General features: G+C 43.6%; 2 protein-coding genes and 1 long non-coding RNA gene across 25 annotated transcripts in view; 2 read left to right on the forward strand and 1 right to left on the reverse strand.

The window, feature by feature from the left end:
* ANKRD45 (ankyrin repeat domain 45) overlaps window positions 1-17,481 on the forward strand; it is a 338,931-nt gene that overhangs the window by 217,747 nt on the left and 103,703 nt on the right. The window lies entirely within an intron of this gene.
* The window catches only part of LOC147572686 (uncharacterized), a 199,546-nt gene that overhangs the window by 163,118 nt on the left and 18,947 nt on the right, over window positions 1-17,481 (reverse strand). The window contains exons 3-7 of one of the 18 annotated variants that reach the window (XR_015246256.1): window positions 14,011-14,077; window positions 10,540-10,632; window positions 9,250-9,495; window positions 6,208-9,106; window positions 5,402-5,535 (exon numbers count right to left, since the gene is read on the reverse strand). The exons of 3 other annotated variants lie outside the window; for them this stretch is intronic. Coding sequence is in view for 1 of the 15 variants with exons in the window: in XM_086694320.1 (XP_086550446.1) it covers window positions 14,011-14,066; window positions 14,431-14,486 (112 nt within the window). In the remaining 14 variants the exon portion in view is untranslated. 14 more of the 18 variants (XR_015246247.1, XR_015246253.1, XR_015246249.1 and 11 more) reach the window with 14 other exon arrangements.
* LOC147572687 (uncharacterized) lies at window positions 4,509-13,079 on the forward strand. 5 transcript variants are annotated; one of them, XR_015246266.1, is made up of 7 exons: window positions 4,509-4,945; window positions 5,858-5,918; window positions 6,033-6,061; window positions 6,258-6,423; window positions 9,050-9,203; window positions 11,411-11,566; window positions 12,918-13,079. It is a non-coding gene; the product is annotated as an uncharacterized LOC147572687 (long non-coding RNA). The 5 variants fall into 5 exon arrangements; XR_015246267.1 differs by lacking the exon at window positions 4,509-4,945 and adding an exon at window positions 5,414-5,547; XR_015246263.1 differs by having other exon boundaries at window positions 5,378-6,423.

Here is a 17,481-nt window from a genome sequence, read left to right on the forward strand (position 1 = left end):
TTTGATCCAACTGGCTGGTGGTTTATCAATTTTATTAATTATTTCAAAGAACTAGCTTCTGGTTACATTGATCTCTTCTACTGTTTGAGTGGGGGGGGTTGTTGTTTGCTTTTGTTTTTGTTTTCAGTTTTGAAAGCATTGATTTTTGCTGTCATCTTTATCATTTCTTGTCTTCTGCTGGATTTGGATTTTATTTGATGATCTTTTTTCCATTACTTTAAGGTATAAGCTTACGTTGTGTATCTGAGACTTTTCTTCCCTCTTTAGGAAGGCCTGGATTGCTAAACTTCCTCTTATGACTACCTTTGTTGCATTCCAGAGGTTTTGGACTGTGGTGTTATCAGTTTTATTGGCTTCCATGTACTTTTTAATTTTCCCTTTAACTTCTTGGTTCACCCATTCATTCTTTTTTTTTTTTAATTTTCGTTTTTATTATTTACAATTTACATCCAAATTAGTTACCGTATAATGCAACAGTTATTTCATGAGTAGATTCCTTAGTGCCCCTTACCCATTTAGTCCATCCCCCCCAACAACCCCTCCAGTAACCCCATGTTTGTTCTCCATATTTATGTGTGCTCTTCTTTTGTACACCTCCGTTTTTATTTTTGTTTCCCTTCCATTATATGTTCATCTGTTTTGTGTCTCAAAGACCTCCTATGAGTGAAGTCATATGATATTTGTCTTTCTCTGACTACTAATTTCACTTAGCAGAATACCCTCTAGTTCCAACCATGTAGTTACAAATGGCAAGATTTCATTCTTTTTGATTGCTGAGTAATACTCCATCACACACACACACACACCACATCTTCTTTATCCATTCATCCATCAATGGACATTTGGGCTTTTTCCATACTTTGGCTATTGTTGATCGTGGTGCTATAATCATGGGGGTGCATGTGTCCCTTCAAAACAGCACACCTGTATCCCTTAGATAAATGCCTTGTATTGCAACTGCTGTGTCGTAGGATAGTTCTGTTTTTAGCTTTTTGAGGAGCCTCCGTACTGTTTTCCAGAGTGGCTGCAGCAGCTTGCATTCCACTATTCATTGTTCCATAGGATGTTCTTCAGTCTACAAGTATTTGTTATCTTTCCAAATTTTTTCTTGTGGTTGATTTAGAGTTTCATAGCATTGGGGCTGAAACTGTGCACGGTATGATCTCTATCTTTTTGTACTTGTTGAGTACAAGTAAACATAAAATTATTTATGTTTATTTATTTTAGAGAGAGAGAGACAGGGGCAGAGAGAGAGGGAGACACAGAATCCAAAGCAGGCCTCAGGCTCTGAGCTGTCAGCACAGAGTCCGACACAGGGTTCAAACTCACAAACCATGAGATGACGACCTGAGCTGAAGTCAGATGCTTAACTGAATGAGCCTCGCAGGCACGCACTTTAGTGACATTTTAAATGACACCATTCAAAGTGCACTTGCTACCTTGCAAACTCAGAGAGAAAGAAATGTGAAGAATCAGGAAGTAGTTAAGAGTTGGCTGCTGAGTTTTACCGTAATTTGGCTTTGGAGGGTTTTTGTTCATTGGGTGAAGTGAGCACAGCATATATGCCTGCCATTTACCACAGTAGACAGTGGGCCTCTGGGAGCCAAAACTCTTTCTGACCAATGAGCTGGAATTTTACTAGAACCGCCAAAATGAGATTTGCTATTTCAAGGACTAGGAGTTATCTTTTATTTTCACAACTCGGTAATTATCACATCATTCAACTCTGCCCTCCAAGATATGTAGAAAATACCCAAATATAGTTGAGAGAGAAAGGGTGATAGCCAAAGTGTATAATCCTTTCCCTTTAAAAAATATGTTTAAATTATGCTTTATGATTTTTTTTAATTTTAGTGAGGGGGCATGCAAGTGGGGGAGAGGGGCAGAGGGAAAGAGAGAGAATCTTAAGCAGGATTCACACTCAGTGTGGAGCCCAACACAGGTCTGGATCACATGATCCTACAATCCTGACCTGACACAAAATCAAGAATCTGATGCTCAACTGACTGAGCCACCCAGGTGCGCAATAGTCTCTTTCTCTCTGAATGCTGAATAGTAAATTTTCAACGTGAATGGGGGATAAACAGGCATACATACATACATACATACACCACTAAGAAAGCCATGAGTTGTTAGACATGAACTATTTTCCATCATCTTTGTCTTCTAGTTATATTCATGCCTCTAGTGTTTGTGGATTGCAATGCACGATCTTGCTGTGTGAGGTACAAATTGTTGTGTGATCAGTTTTCCTTGAAAGTCTTTCCTCATATCTGTCTTAACCACAAGGTGCCAATGTTGAATTCGAGGATGTAGAGCTAAGAGCCTTGAGGTCCAATAACTGTCAACTAGAATTTATGTTTTCTGTTGGGGAGAAATCCCCATATGATGGCAATGACTTTGCATTGGTAAGGGAAAGAATACTTTCATGCCTTCATGGTCCTTGCGCTTTTTGTGTCTCACCAAAATCAAGACTCAGGTCATGTGCATGTTTATCAAGCAAACACCTTTTTTTTCCCAGAAAATAAAAAGGCCCTGGAAGACAAGTGTAATGCATTGAGGTCTGTGAAAGCCACAAAGGAAGTAAAAGTCAAACAGCTGAAAGAGAAAGCACATAACCTGGAAGAATTCTATGAACAAAGAAAAGTGCCTACAAAAAAAGTAAGATGGGGGCGCTTGGGTGGCTCAGTCGGTTGAATGTCCAAATTCGGCTCAGGTCATGATCTCACGGTCCATGAGTTCAAGCCCCATGTCGGGCTATGTGTTGACAGTTCAGAGCCTGGAGCTTGCTTTGGATTCTATATCTTCCTCTGGCCCTACCCAACTCGCACTCTGTCTCTATCAAAAAATGAATAAACGTTAAAAAATTTAGAAAAGTAAGATGTTCATGTGAGAACTGTCACAAGGACCGTATTGTATGGGAGAACATGGCAGCCAGTAGAGATAATTGTATTTCTTTTGGAACTGGGTCCAGAGTATTTTTGCCCAATGCATTCAGTAGAATTGGACCTTCCCTTCCTACCTTGCTTTCTGTAACGTAACCTGCATTTGCCTTTCTCCTAAGTGCTTGCCACACATTGTGTCATGTTTTGGGGGCGGCAGAGGGAAGGTACCATCATTAATAACGTTAATACCTGGATCCACTCTGGATCCATCTACACTGTCCTATAGGTTTCAACCGCATCACACTGTTTTGTCACCCAGCAATTAGGTCATTTTTGTTCAGGACCAGACATGGGTCAAAAATGTGTGGGGAAAAAAATGAATTATCTTGCTGCAGAAACAATGGAAGTTGCTTTCTGGAAAGTGGGTAGGGGTACCAGCAGTACTGGATCCCTGCATCCATTCTGCCAGTGAGATTGCTCACTGCAGGCCCAATCCGTAAGAAAGTCAAGTTGTTTCCTGTCCCCTGATTTTTCAAGTGTAACTTTTCTGAGTCTTGGCCAAAGCCCGCAGCTTCACTAGGGATCATCTTTGCTGGCCTCCCCTGAACTACACTTGTTTACCTCTAAGTCTGTGCCCATAAATTTGTTCAGCTTCTTTGCCATTCAAATGTATGCCACCCACATCAACGATGAGTCCTAGGGAGTTTGGGTCCAACTGCCAGGCTGGCTTTGTCCTGGGCTTCCTTCTTCTCCATCTTGGTCTTGTGTGTCTTTGTGGGGTTGTCAGATACTTGGTGCATTCAGTCACATGTTTCCTCCTTTGTACAGTATTTCCCTTTGTTCTCAGGAGGAGATGGGGGACTTTAGAGTCCCTCACTCATGTTGGAAAGTGAAGTCTTCTCTTCCCTGGAGACTCACCTTTATGTTTGTCCTTCCCACAGCTGGGGTTAGGGCTTGCTCTCACTGGCATCTTGTTTTTGTTAACTCGTAAGCTCTTTCTATGAGTGGGTACAGCACCCTGACCACCTATTTTCAACCCCTTACAATAGAGCCACTACATTACAACCACTCCAGCAAGCATTTGCCCAAGGACTGCCTGAGAGACCAGAAGGAAATGCATGTGCCTTTCTCTGTCTAGTGCTTTTGTGTCATTTGCTAAGAGATTTTCAATTTTGCATATGATTCTTGAGTACATCAAGTGTCAAGTTGAAACCGTCTCAGTCAACACCACAAAGAAAATAGTCTGAGGGCAACACAGCCACCCAGCCTTGCCAAGCATTGCCTTCTGCTGCCTTCACTATCAATGGAATGAGTCTTGTTAAAGTAGATTTGGCTCCATGAAGTTGAGAATTTTCCACCTGAAATCTCTTTCCTGGAAGTAAACCCAGACTGTGTGACAGTTCATATCAGGTTGTACGTCAGGAGATGATGTTGTTCTAAGAATGGCCTTTTGAAGATGGAGGCAGGGGTTGCAGTCCTGAACGCTAGCGATGTCTGGGAGTGAGCTGCAATGTTAGTGAAACCATATTCTGGAAGGTCGTCTTTCAGGTTATTGCCTGTGTCATGGTACAACTTTTGGACTGAGAATCAGGGCTCCCCATGGAGGTGTAAGACTAGTGATCCCTTGATTCATCCTAATGGGTACAGTTGGTCAGATACGGTTTTTCACTCACTGATGAAATGAGTCTTCACCATATCAAACAAAAGACCAACTCTGGGAAGGCACAAAGTACAATGTTATTTGATGACTTTATGATAAAGGAGAGGAAACGAGAACTAGAAAGACAGTTCCAATAGTAGAGACGTGGCAGCAGACAGAAGTTGAATTTTCTTGAACTTAAATGGAGTGTTCACTTCATTTCTCTGATTCGGTTGTCAGTCTGTGCATTTATGGGAGAAGTGGGGGAAGGGATATTTGCATAGGCCTTCAAGAGTGCTGGGAGGTAAAAAGGGAGAACCTCTGGACCTTGTTCCTGACTGTGTATGTATCTTTCCCATCTTGGGAAGCTTTAAATGACACTGTGAACTGGCGGCAAAGAAGAATCAGCTAGCAGCTGCAGGTAAAATTTGAAAATAGCTACAGAAGGGGCGCCTGGGTGGCTCAGTCGTTTAAGCGTCCAACTTCAGCTCGGGTCATAATTTCACAGTCCGGGAGTTTGAGCCCCGTGTCAGGCTCTGTGCTGACAGGTCAGAGCCTGGAGCCTGTTTCAGATTCTGTTACATCTCTCTCTGTCCCTCCCCCACTCATGCATGTGCTCTCTCTGTCTCAAAAATAAATAAACATTAGGGAAAAAAAAGAAAATAGCTACAGAAGAAATAAACAAGTACAAGTGAGTTCAGCTAGTAATTACCAGGAGCTCATGAAACGGCTGTTATTTTTTGGTTTTTAATCTTTTTGAAAAGTTTAAAGTCAACATATGCATAGAGTATTAACAGATAAAAAAGGTAAGTTTTAGAAAGAATAAAATAATTAAGTTTCTAAACATTTGCAGATCTCAAGTAGTGACCAGACTGTGTGGAAACTTTCTCCATGCTAACATGCCTCGGGGGTGGTGCCAAGTGTCATCATCTGTAGGAAAGCAGTGTGTCGTACAATGAATCATACCCATCAACGTGGTAGTGCCATTTCATGGCCCTCGTCTTTGCAACCCTGGGAAACATGGTGAGGATATAAGTTATAGAAGAATAGATCTTTATGATAAAAGACACTTGTCACATGATGAGTTAGAGAAAGATTGAAAATGGGAAGGAATTCTATGAACTCTGAACCCTACAGGCATGGGATAATGAGTAAGGAAAGGATGTAACAATAGCTTTGATCCTACTGTACATTGATAATCATGGGCAAAGTGTTTCATGTGTAAGAATAAATTGTATCGGGACAGATATGAGGTTTTTGGGAACGTAGGCAGCTTATTTAAAATCATACCCAATATTGGGCCTTATCTGACAAGAGCAATTGTAACTCACAGGCAACAAATTGAACAAACACGGGAACAGCTGCAGCAGGCAGAGCTCACCTTTAGATACCAGGTAACCTGAGTTCTGCCTGACATACTGAACCCTTAGCACCTCACGCGGGTGAGTGTAGTGGCCCTTGGAATCCCTAACCACGGGCTTTTCATTGTTGGCTTTTTCCGCTTGCAGTTCATGAGAAGAATGCTCAGGACAACTAGGTAAGTGTTTTCTTGTTTCCTCCTCTTTCTTTGGTGCACAGTGTGGCACCACCTTCCGACTGAAGGTGGATGTGTTTTTTCTCCCCCAGATCAAGACTCAGATCTGGGACAGGGTGATGGCAGAGCAGGGCAGGGAGGTCGCTTACTTGAAATACAGGTGTGGTCATTTGACTTGCGTTTTTATGGGTGTTTCCAGGGATGACACCTGCACTGTTAGTTGTCTAGTAGACGACGTGGTGTTGCAACTCTTATAGAAGTCCATTATTTTTCTGTATCCAAGACTGTACGGGATGGAACCAAAGAGGCTGCCTGAGGGATACACGAGGCAGAAACCAATCACTTCAAGAACCCTCCAAGGAGAGGTAAGGAGCACGTTGTGACGTGCCGCAGTCCAATTTCTGCTGTGCAGCCTGTTCCTGTGTGTGATCATCGTGTGGTCTGGAAAGAATCACACGCACTAAGGACGGCAGGTGGTCTGAAGGGGTGACAGAAGGGTGTTGTCCTCTGGTGCCACAGACAGTGAGGCACTTGTCCCTGTGACTGGTGGAGCTCATGCCCCTCCTCTGACAGTGACCCTCCCACCTCCTCTAGCATCCCCCTGTCTGAAGAGCCTGGAAACTTTCTTCCCACCCGGATACAATGTGAAGACTTTAGTTTATTTGAGGAGAAGGTCATTTATTCACTAGTTTGAAAAGTCTTTCTTTTTGTTTGTTTTGGGAACTGTAGCCCTACATCCCGCCATTCAAGTTCCATAAAGCTTAGCTTAGTCCTCTGATGGTATCAGTGCAACTCTGCAGCTTCACTGCTAACTTCTCGCAGTTTTCCTTTTCTCAATAGTGTCAAATTAGTCTTTCCTTATATAATAACTGCTGTGGAAGGCAGCTTGTAGATAAGCTGGGAGATTGAACAAATTGCCTGAAGAAATGCACCCTTCTTGAGGACTCATTGAGGATATACACCAAACCAGTGTTCTCAATGTTATTCTTTTTTGTTAAGTTTATTTATTTTGAGAGACGCATAGACAGAATGCCAAGCAGGCGTCACACTGTCAGTGAGGAACGCAACGCTGGGCTTGAATTCACAAGCTGTGAGATCGTGACCTGAGCCAAAATTAAGAGTCGGATGCTGAATCCAAGCATCCTCAGACTAATTCCTGATCTGTAATGAAATCGTGATTTCCCATGATGTATACTGAGAAAACTGTTTTACTGGTGAATTCTAAATTGCTAGTTGCGCCTGACCTGTCCACAGTTATGTGATTAATTATGAAACAACATGAACTAGGGCACCGTGAGGTCTTTATCAAGGTGAGGGGACGGTTCTCCCCCTTATCCTTGGGGGTCACCTGAGTCATGTGGGATACCCTCTGCCTCTGGTCAGGGACCTGACTGTAGGGAAAAGTTTAAGATATTTGAGGAATGAGTTAAGGGATTGTTTTCATTCCGCACAGTCCTCTAAAAGCAGAATAAACCTCTGTCCCTTCTAGGGTCTTTAGTAGATCGAGAAACTGCTGAAACCTCTGTGGGTTACAGCGGCTCTGACTGTACCAAGAATGCAGACAAGGGCAAGGTAAATGCCAGGGGCATTCTCAGTTGTAACTCTTTTGGGAAACCCTCATCTTTATGTACAGTATGCTCTCCCGGCCTTGTCTCGTTTTGCATGTTGTGTGCTATGTCTGTTTGTTCTTTCTTTTCCAAATGCACACTCATAACCCAGGAGCCCACAGGCTTCTCAATTTTTAGTCTGTCAGCTTTCTGTGGTAAGTTTAGAAGCCAAAAGCGCTTAGAGACTGAGTACCTTAAGGTTTTTCCATGAGTTTCAGGAAATAATGAGAGGAGGATGACTGCACACTCCAAACAGATGTCTCCCGGCCTGGGTGATCCCTTCCTGACCTCACCTCTGTGGGAACAGTGTGGCTGCTGTGTCTTCCTTTCTTGATTCTGGCTAGGAGATGAACCTGTTAGAAACGACATCATGACTCCAACTTTCTATTATGTGCCCTGTGCCATTTAGAGTGGTCATAGAGAAAGCCAATATCATCACTCATCACCTTTCCGTCTTTGTTGGTAAATGACTTGTCTGGAATCCTCCAGCTATACCTTAGGTAAATACAATTTGCACACTGTGTCCTTCAATTGTGTTTCTATGAGCAGTTTCTGGTTGTGTCCGCAGTCACTGTTAGAGCTGATAGAGTCTCATGACACATACCAGTTTTATACCAAAACACTTGCATGAAATCTGTTATGTGAATTTCTCCCTCTTTTTTTTCATTGCACATAATGACTCTGTGTCCTGTAGTATGCTTAAAGTCAGAATTCCCTATGAATTAAGATGAACACATCTGAGCTTTGTAGACATTCACCACAAGTAACTCGTTCTTCACAGAAGACTCTCCTTCCTCTGCAAGATTCCAGGCATCCTCCACTCCCCAGAGGTCTCAGAGGCCTTTGAAAACACTTCAAGAGGGAAGACTCCTTTCTCAGGGAGAAGAGCAGAGGAGGCACAGTGAGGGTCCGACTGCAGAATATTTTGCCAGGAGTGGCTGTGATTCCATGAGCAGAATATGAGCCGTGTATTCCCACTCATTTTTTTGTGTTCTTAATATAGCAAAAGCAGAGCATCTGGAGTCGCTGTAGAGGAGGGATGCAGGGTGAACCTGGACATGGATGGCTGCCTGTCTGGAGAATGCTACTTCATTAGTCTGTAATTACTTCTGTTAACCCTCTAGGACAGGACCCTTGCCATTTTCTTCAGCAGACATGGGCAGTGATGTGTGGTGGCAGTAGGTTAACCTCTTGCATCTACTACCCCAAGCTTTAGGTGGTATCCAGTGGCAGGGACAGAGTTTTCAGGTACTGATGCTACTCTCTTGGATCCTGGTGGCAGAGAAGGTGTCAGGTGCTGACACATTCTTCTCTGGGTTACAGCTGCTTTTGGTATTGGTTCTTTTGTCTGGAATATGGATGTAGCTTCACTTCTGTTCTGCAGGGCAGTCTGGATCCTGGGGACCGCCTCCGTTAACTGGACGATTCTGCATGCCCTACCCTGGAGACGCCCCGCCCCCATGGACTATTAGGCACATACACCTCCTGAACCTTGGCAGCCCTGGGGCCACCCGGAACCCCTCCACCTGCAACACTTGGTAAGACGATCTGAGCACTAGGAGTTGTCTTGTAAAACACACTCACCTTATTTTGTTACTGTTAGGTCTTGGGCCAAGGTGCAGAGGCGGTACCACAGACCATTGTGATGCAAGGGGAATGTGTCTGCTTCCATTACCAAATTCCTCAAGTTTATCAGTATCTCATCTTCGTCTTTTCCCCCACCATGGGTTGGTATAGGCGTCTCTTGTAGAGAAGGAATGGGGCCGTATGCAGCAAATCAGACATAGCGCTTCAGCAGAAATGCCCTGTACACAGTCCACGTGCTGGGATCTGTGAGGCATGAGGCACAATGTAACGTACATCCATCTAGTTGTGCCCCCAGCCATCCATAGTTGTTCGATGAGTGATGAATACATCTGAGTCAGGGCTTTTAGGAGTCTTCATCAAGTTATAAGGGATGGTTCTTCAAGTTCTTTTTGGGTATCACCGGAGGCATGTGGGACACCCTGTGCATGTAATTTGGGATCTCACTGGGACAAAGAGTTTACGTTGTCGGAAGTATGAGGGGAGGGTTTTTTGTTTTGTTTTTGACCTCCAAACAGTCTACTCAAATCAGAATAAACCTCCATCCCTTCTGGGGCTTTTTGCAGATCCAGAAGTAGGTATCACAACCAAGAGTGACATCGACACTGGCTCTGCCAAAACTGCCAAGAAGCACAAAGTAAATGCTATGGCCATTTTCAGTTCTAAGTATTTACGGACCGCCACATCTTTCTGTACAGGACACTCTCCTGCCACTGTCTCTGGTTTGTGTGTCGTATGGTCTGTCTGCTGTTTTTGTTTTGTTTTGTTTTTTTTCCCAAATGCAAAACCTTTCCTGCCGAGTCTACGGGCTTCCCTGTTTCCCAGCTGGCATCTTTTTGTGGTAACTTGAGCAGCTAAGAGTGCCTAAAGGTGGGGACCATAGGGCTTTTCTAATGTGTTCCTGGAATAAATCAAGGAGGATGACACCACACTCCACTTGGAAGTCTCCTACCTTGCCTCATTCTTTGTGGATCTCCTCATTGTGGAATCTTTGCTCTTGCTGTGTCTTCCTCTCCTGTTTCCTTCTATTGAGGATTTTAACGTGCTCAGAAAAATCTGTGGGTATCGTTACAATTTGAAAATGCGAACTGCCTTCACTCCAACTTATATTTTTGTATGTGTCCTTTAGAATGTAAATTTCATACCCATCAGCATTTTGGTAAACATGCTGTCCTGAATCCCTTCAGGTGTGCCCTGGGCACAAACACTCTGAACTATAAGAGGTGGCATATTTGCCATAGAAAACATGCACTGGAACTTAAGTTGTGAAGAGAAAAAATCCAAAATTACCTGTGTGGCAAGTCCCCACGGTGTCCTTCACTTGTGTTCACATGAGCACGTTCTCTCGTGTCCTGTGTCACAGGTACAGCTAAAACATGAAAACTTACACCAGACATCAAAGTGCATTTGTGTTAATTTTGTCTTTTAGAATTTCAGCTCATTTTCCCAGAGGACACAATTACCCTGCAAAGTGTACTGCACTTAAGCTGAGAAGTACCTCCGAAGTAAAATAAATAGCTCAACCCAACTAACATGTATAGGTTACCCGTTTCTCTAAGAGCATGCTTTCCCAGGTCCTCTGCAGGCCCTCAGGATCCCCATCTCCCCATGTGTCTCTGTGTCCATGGACATCACTTCCAGAGAGGAGGAGAACCCATTGTCAGGACAGAAGTAGTTTGGGCACAGGCAGGGGCTTAGAGGCAGAGCTCTGAGCCACGAGGGTATGATTCCATGTGTGGACACTGGGATTGTCATTCCTTCTCATTCTGTAGTTCTCCACAGACACAATAAACAGCCTCTGTGGTGGAGGGGATGAAGGGTGGAGTGTGATCCTGGACATAGTTGCTTTCCTATCTGGAATATGCTACTTTGTTAATTTAGTATTCAGCCTATAAATCTTCTAGGAAAAGGGCCCTTGCTGTTTCTACGTTTCCAGACACGTGGGGACACTAGTTTATCCCAATCACATCCATTCTTCACCTCAAAGCTGTAAGTGGAACCCAAAGTATGGGTAGAGATTTTGGCGCTGATGCTGCCCTCTTGGAACCTGGTGGTGGGGAAGCTAGTAGGATATGAGCACTGCTGCTTTGGGTTTCTGCTTTTTGCTGGTGTTGGTGCTCTGTTCTGTCCTATGAACATACCTCTCATTTCTTTTCCGCAGGCTATTTTGTATGCAAGAGTCCTGGTCCTTTCCCAGGATTGCCTTGCAGGCTGTACCCCGCGGACCACCCTTCACCACCAGTCATGGGCTATAGGCCACATCCCCCTCCTCCACCTACTCTATTTGTTAAGAGGACCTGAACTGGCTGAGTGGCTGGTAAAGTATATTCATCTTCTTCATGATTGACTTTGTGGCAATGATGTAGAGATGGTTGTGAGTATTGGCAATCCAACAACAAACTGCCTGAGGACACTGTAGCATATCTCAAGTTTCTCAGGACATACATACAATGGGCAGTGGCATGTCCCTGTAATACAGTGAGCTATACGTTTCTCTTGTCAAATGAAAGAGGAGTTTTTACACAAAAGTAGACGTATCAGCAGTACTGGTGGGTATGTTGGAGACACAATGTGTTGGGTTCTGTAATGAATGAAGTGCACCCCTAACTTTTAGAGCATCAGGTGTCCTGTGTGACAGAGGGACATTCATTAAATGATGCACACCTTGTGATCACCAACATGGAAACACCAGTGAGGATCCAGGGCAAAACCAGGGGAGCCTTGAATCATACAGGAATAGAAGGGAAGTTGAGCACAGTAAGCAGAGTTTGAGGAGGTGCAGAGGGGAGGGTGTTGGGGTCAGGGAGATGCAGTTGGAGGTCATTCCGGCCACAGCCTGAGCAGGGAGTGTGAAGTCCATACAGAACTGCTATGTGGGATTGCTCTCAGTGCAAAGTGCACGCAGGTAATCACCTAAAAAGATTCTCGTCTCCCTGGATTTTCCTGAAGGTTCTGGATATTTGTGGGGGGGAAAGAGCCCTGGATATATGGGGTATTTAACTTGGTCTTATGAAAATGCTGTATGCCCAAGTTCATATCCCTCAAGAGACTAAAAGTGGAGACAGGGTCTAGATCAGCTGAGTCATCCTACAATTCAGGGCTGGCCAGATGACACCACTGCTGGACCCCTGTCATCACCCTGACTACAGCTTTGCATCTCCTCAAACTTCTCTCACAATATTATGACAGCTGTGTTATCTGTGAAAACAGGGGTAATATTTGTTTCCAAGAACAAGATAAAAAGAAGACATTCAGTGCATAAAGCGTCTGCAAAATCTCTGGGAAGGGTCCCATCACGCTTCTCACAGTTTCCATTAAGATCTCTCCACACAATGATCCTCCAAAAAAGATGGTCACGGGAGTTCATTAAACTAAGACTGTTAACAACTCAGCCCAGGGAGTGGGAATCACTGTTTTAAAAAATAAGACAATGTCCCTCGTTTTTCTATTAGAATTCAGGCCCTGTCACACAATGAAAGAAAAGATGAGAATGTGTACATTCAGAGGCCTAGATCTGAAGACAATCATTTTCTATTACACATAATCTCACAGATGCAGCCACACACTACAGTGTTCATCTGAGGCCACAGATAAACTACAGAAGACAGAATGCATGTAGGAAAACATAAGACCACAGGGAAATAAACCAAAATCTCTTTGCCTTATAGGACAACTCTTTTGAAAGTGAAGAGGACTGTGCACGGTGACAGACAATCGTGTTTGTATATACATTTTAAGAAGGTGTCAGATCTACCTGAATGCTTTCCCTGCCCATCCTGTCCCCTCCACTTTGTCCTTCCTACTGTCCCCTAATCTACCTTTCATCGTTTTGTCTCTGTGTCAGCGTCTGCTTCTAGGGCCATCTACTCTCGCTCCCCATTGAGTGCACACAGTGGGGTTCCTGTACACACAGGAAACAAAGTGCCAGAAATGGTGGTGATGGAGGATAGAAGCAAGATCACCCTTTGTGCAGGGGAACCTGAGGGAGTTTTCCGGGGCGATGGGAACTACCTATATCTAGATTGATGGGGTGCTTATGCTCAATTATTTTGGAAATATTCCCTGACTCCATGGTGCCTTGGGGTCAGACAGGTATCTGTCCTTAGGAAATGGCTGAGATCTAATGGTGGAGAAGGATGAGGGACCAGCAGTGACTGTCGAGAGGAGTGAGGGTCAGACCCACGCCCAGGATGCCAGGTCCCCACAGACAGCACCACGTGTAGGAGGGCTCTGAGGAGCAGAGATTTCTCGATCAGACCCATGAACTACATAATCCTCCTGTAGTTTCCTCACTGAGCGATGGCTAGAGCAGAGGCCAGCAGCTGGAGGACACCCTGATCATGGCTGGAGTGGAGCAGTGGGCCTGGGGGATTGAGTCAGGGAAAGGGACAGGCAGAAGGTAGTGACAGGGAGTCTGAGAGACAAAGGAAAGAGAAGAGAAGGGACCCTTCTCTGCTGACTTCACCTACATTTCTGTGTGACCAAAACGAGACCCTTGTCTCCCACGGAAGGGAAGAGGGCTGGCAAAACACCGAGTGACATACTCAGCTCAAGTGTCCACGGTATCTGCCTTGCTCTTGAGTACCTAACACAGGAAGCACGAGCTTTCTGTCATGATTGGAACTGCAGCTCGTAGCATTTAGTGAAAATCAATCCAATTACGCATCCCTCAGCATTAAAGTACTCCAACAAAATTAAGTGAACACACTGAAAGATACAACGCAGGATAAAGTCCAAAGGTAGATCGACGGCAATACTTACGGGAATACAGTCTATCCGAAAAGGAGGTAGGTACCCTAGTGCAGGCCTTCAGCCACCTGGGCGATATCTGAAAACGTAAAAAAAAAAAAAAAAAAAAAAAAAAAAGTCCTTACTCCAAAAGCAACATTAGCTCTAGACACAAAGGGATCATGATTAAGGTTTAGAGAGCAACCATATGACTTCATGGTGCTGTATCCATGAGAACAATTCTCATCAAATTATACCCTTTAATTTGAGGCTCTTTGTTATATGTAAATTATACCTCATTAAAGAGAGTTTCAAAGCACAAAATACTAGAAGCAAATGTGGGAACGTTCCTTTCAAATCCTGAAGTGCACGGGTGAGATGAGTCTGTCTGCCCATGTCTCAAAAATCCAAAATAATACACTTAAAAAATTAATAATAGCAGACTAAGCAGACCCTGAGCTCATGCTGTCCCATGTTTTCAACTGCATAACATCCACATCCAAGTCCATGAACCAGAGAGGGATCCAAGACTGGCACAACAAACTCCACACCTAAATAGAAGCTGCAGCAGGAAGGTTAGGAAGGTCAGAAAGTTGGAGGCTGGCTGCCTGCAGAAGGAGCAGAGAAAGTGAGCCCTCACACGAGGGAGCTGACACAGGGAAGACTAATCTCCATAACATTTGGCATTAAAACCCAGAGGGGCTGAATTCCCTTGAGTTTAGATCCTGGTGCTTTGGAGGTCAGCTGACCCAGCACCAGGTGATCCAGAAGGATGAGTGATAGCCAGGTCCCTGCCTGTGTAGAGACGCAACGTAAATATGGCATTTCACACAATGCTTAGGCCACAGGAGACACATGTATTCATGCTGATTCTTGACTCAGCTGGCCTGCCTGGGTCCCACTGACACCACTGAGAGCAAGCAGAGCTCACAACAGACCTGCAATCAGTGCAGACCCCTGCACTGAAAGGAAAAGTAACCCAGACACAACAGCAGGGAGTGAGCAATACCCATACGATATCCTCCTGAAGGTCCAGGGCCTATAAATGGAGACGTGCACTGCTGAGGACTCCAGGACCTCTTTTTCATAACGGCATTAATTTCAAGATCAGAAGGCACAGCTGACTTTCTTAACACAGAGAAATAGAGCCAGACAAAATGGACACACAGAGATGTTTATCCACAATGAAAGACCTAGTCAAAGCCACAGCCAGAGATCTAAGCCAAAGAGATATTAGTAACATATCTGATACAGAATTTAAAGCAATGATCATAAGGATACTCACTGGAGTTGTGGAATGAGTAGAAGAGTGAGACCCCTGACAGAGGTAAGATATAACACAGTTAGACACTGAGGACACAATAAAGGAGAAACATGCTTGCTGGAATGAAGAGAGGGATGGAAGAAGCAGCCGAACAAACTAGTGACCTCGAAGACTGAGTGATGGAAATTAATCACATTGAACCAAAGAGAGAGAACAGAATTCTGCAACGTGAGATGAGACTAAGGGAACTCCGTGACTACAGGAAATATAATAATATTCATATTGTAGGTGTCCAGAAGGAAGAGAAAATGGGGAAGAAAATTTATTTGAGGAAACAATAACTGAAAACTTCCCTAATTGGGGGAGGGACACAAACATCCACATCCAGGAGACTAGAGAACTCCCATCAAAATCAGGCCAACACACAAACTTTTGTAAGCAAACTTACAAATTAGGGTGAGAATAAAGAAAACTCGTAAAAGCAGCAAAACAGTCCTTAACTTAGAAGGGAAGACCCATAAGGCTAGCTACATATTTCTGAACAGAAACTTGGCAAGCCAGATATGAGTGACATCACATATTCAAAGTGCTGAATGGAAAAATCAGAGGCCAAGAATACTCTATTCAGCAAGGCTATCTTTCAGGATGAAGGAGACACAGACTTTCCCAAACAAAACCTAAAGGAGTTTGTACCACTAAACCAGTCCTGCAAGAAATATGAAGAGGGATTCTTTGAGTGGAAAGGGGAGACCAACAGTGACAGTATAGAGGTAGAAGACAAATTCAAGTAAAAAATGAGCATTTCTGGAAAAAAATCAGTTAAAGTACTCAGAGAAATAGATTTGAAATATAATAACATCTGCCAAAAACCTAGGGAGGAGAAAGTAATGGGTTCCAAGGTAAAGACCATCAACTTAATACAAACTGCTAAATGCAGAAGAGGTTCTATAAACACCTAACAGTAGTCATATCCTTTTTTTTTTTTTTTAATTTTTTTTTTCAATGTTTTTTTTTTATTTAGTTTTGGGACAGAGAGAGACAGAGCATGAACGGGGGAGGGGCCGAGAGAGAGAGAGACACAGAATCCGAAACAGGCTCCAGGCTCTGAGCCATCAGCCCAGAGCCCGACGCGGGGCTCGAACCCACGGACCGCGAGATCGTGACCTGGCTGAAGTCGGACGCTTAACCGACTGCGCCACCCAGGCGCCCCAATCATATCCTAAAACCAGTCATACATATGTTAAGAATAGAGATAAGGAAATCAAAATATATCACTAAAGAATATAAGCAATACATGAAAGAAAGGCAAGAAAGGATCAGAGAAAATCATTAGAAACCACAACAAAACAGGCAATAAAATGGCAATACATATAGACATATCAATCAATTTTGAGGGAAATGGAGTGAATGCTCCAATCTAGAGAGGTAGGGAGTAAGAATGGATGAAAAAACAAGACAGATTCAGATGCCTACAAGTGACCCACTTTACACCTCAAGAATGATAGTGAGGATAGAGAAACATCACACAAATGAATGTCAAAAGAAAGCCGGAGTAACAATACTTGTATCAGAAAAAAATACACTTAAAAAAGTACATAACAAGAGACAGAGGAGGACAGTCTATAATAGTAAATGGTACAATCCAAAAAGAAGATATAACAACTGTAAATATATCCCACAATTAAGTGGGATTTATTCCCAAGCTACAAAGGTGGTTCAATATTCGGAAATCAATCAATGTGATACAATACATCAACAGGAGATAGGATAAGAACCAGATGATCGGGGCATCTGGGTGGCTCATCCTTTAACAGTCTGAAATAAGCTCGGGTCATGACTTCATGATTCCTGAGTTCATGTCCCACGTCAGACTCTGTGCTGAAAGCTCAGATCCAAGAGCCTCCTTCGAATTCTATGTCTCACTCTCTCTCTGCCCCTCCCCTGCTCACGCTCTGCCTCTCTCAAAATTAATAAATGTTAAAAGAACCATACAGTCATTTCAATACATGCAGAAAGGAACATTTGCAAAGTACAACATCCGTTCATGCATGTAACCCCCTAAAGTAGGTTTACAGGAAACATACATTAACGTCATAAAGGTTAACTATAAAAACCCTGCAGTTATAATCAACCTTAATGGGGAAAATCTGAGAGCTTTTCCTATAAGGTCAGGAAGAAGACAAGGATGTTTCCTCATACCACTTTTAGTAAACAAATTACTGGAAGTCCTAGCCACATCC

The sequence above is a fragment of the Puma concolor genome, chromosome E4 (assembly GCF_028749965.1).
Source record: "Puma concolor isolate L17-30 chromosome E4, mPumCon1.1.hap2, whole genome shotgun sequence".
Lineage (NCBI taxonomy): Eukaryota > Metazoa > Chordata > Mammalia > Carnivora > Felidae > Puma > Puma concolor.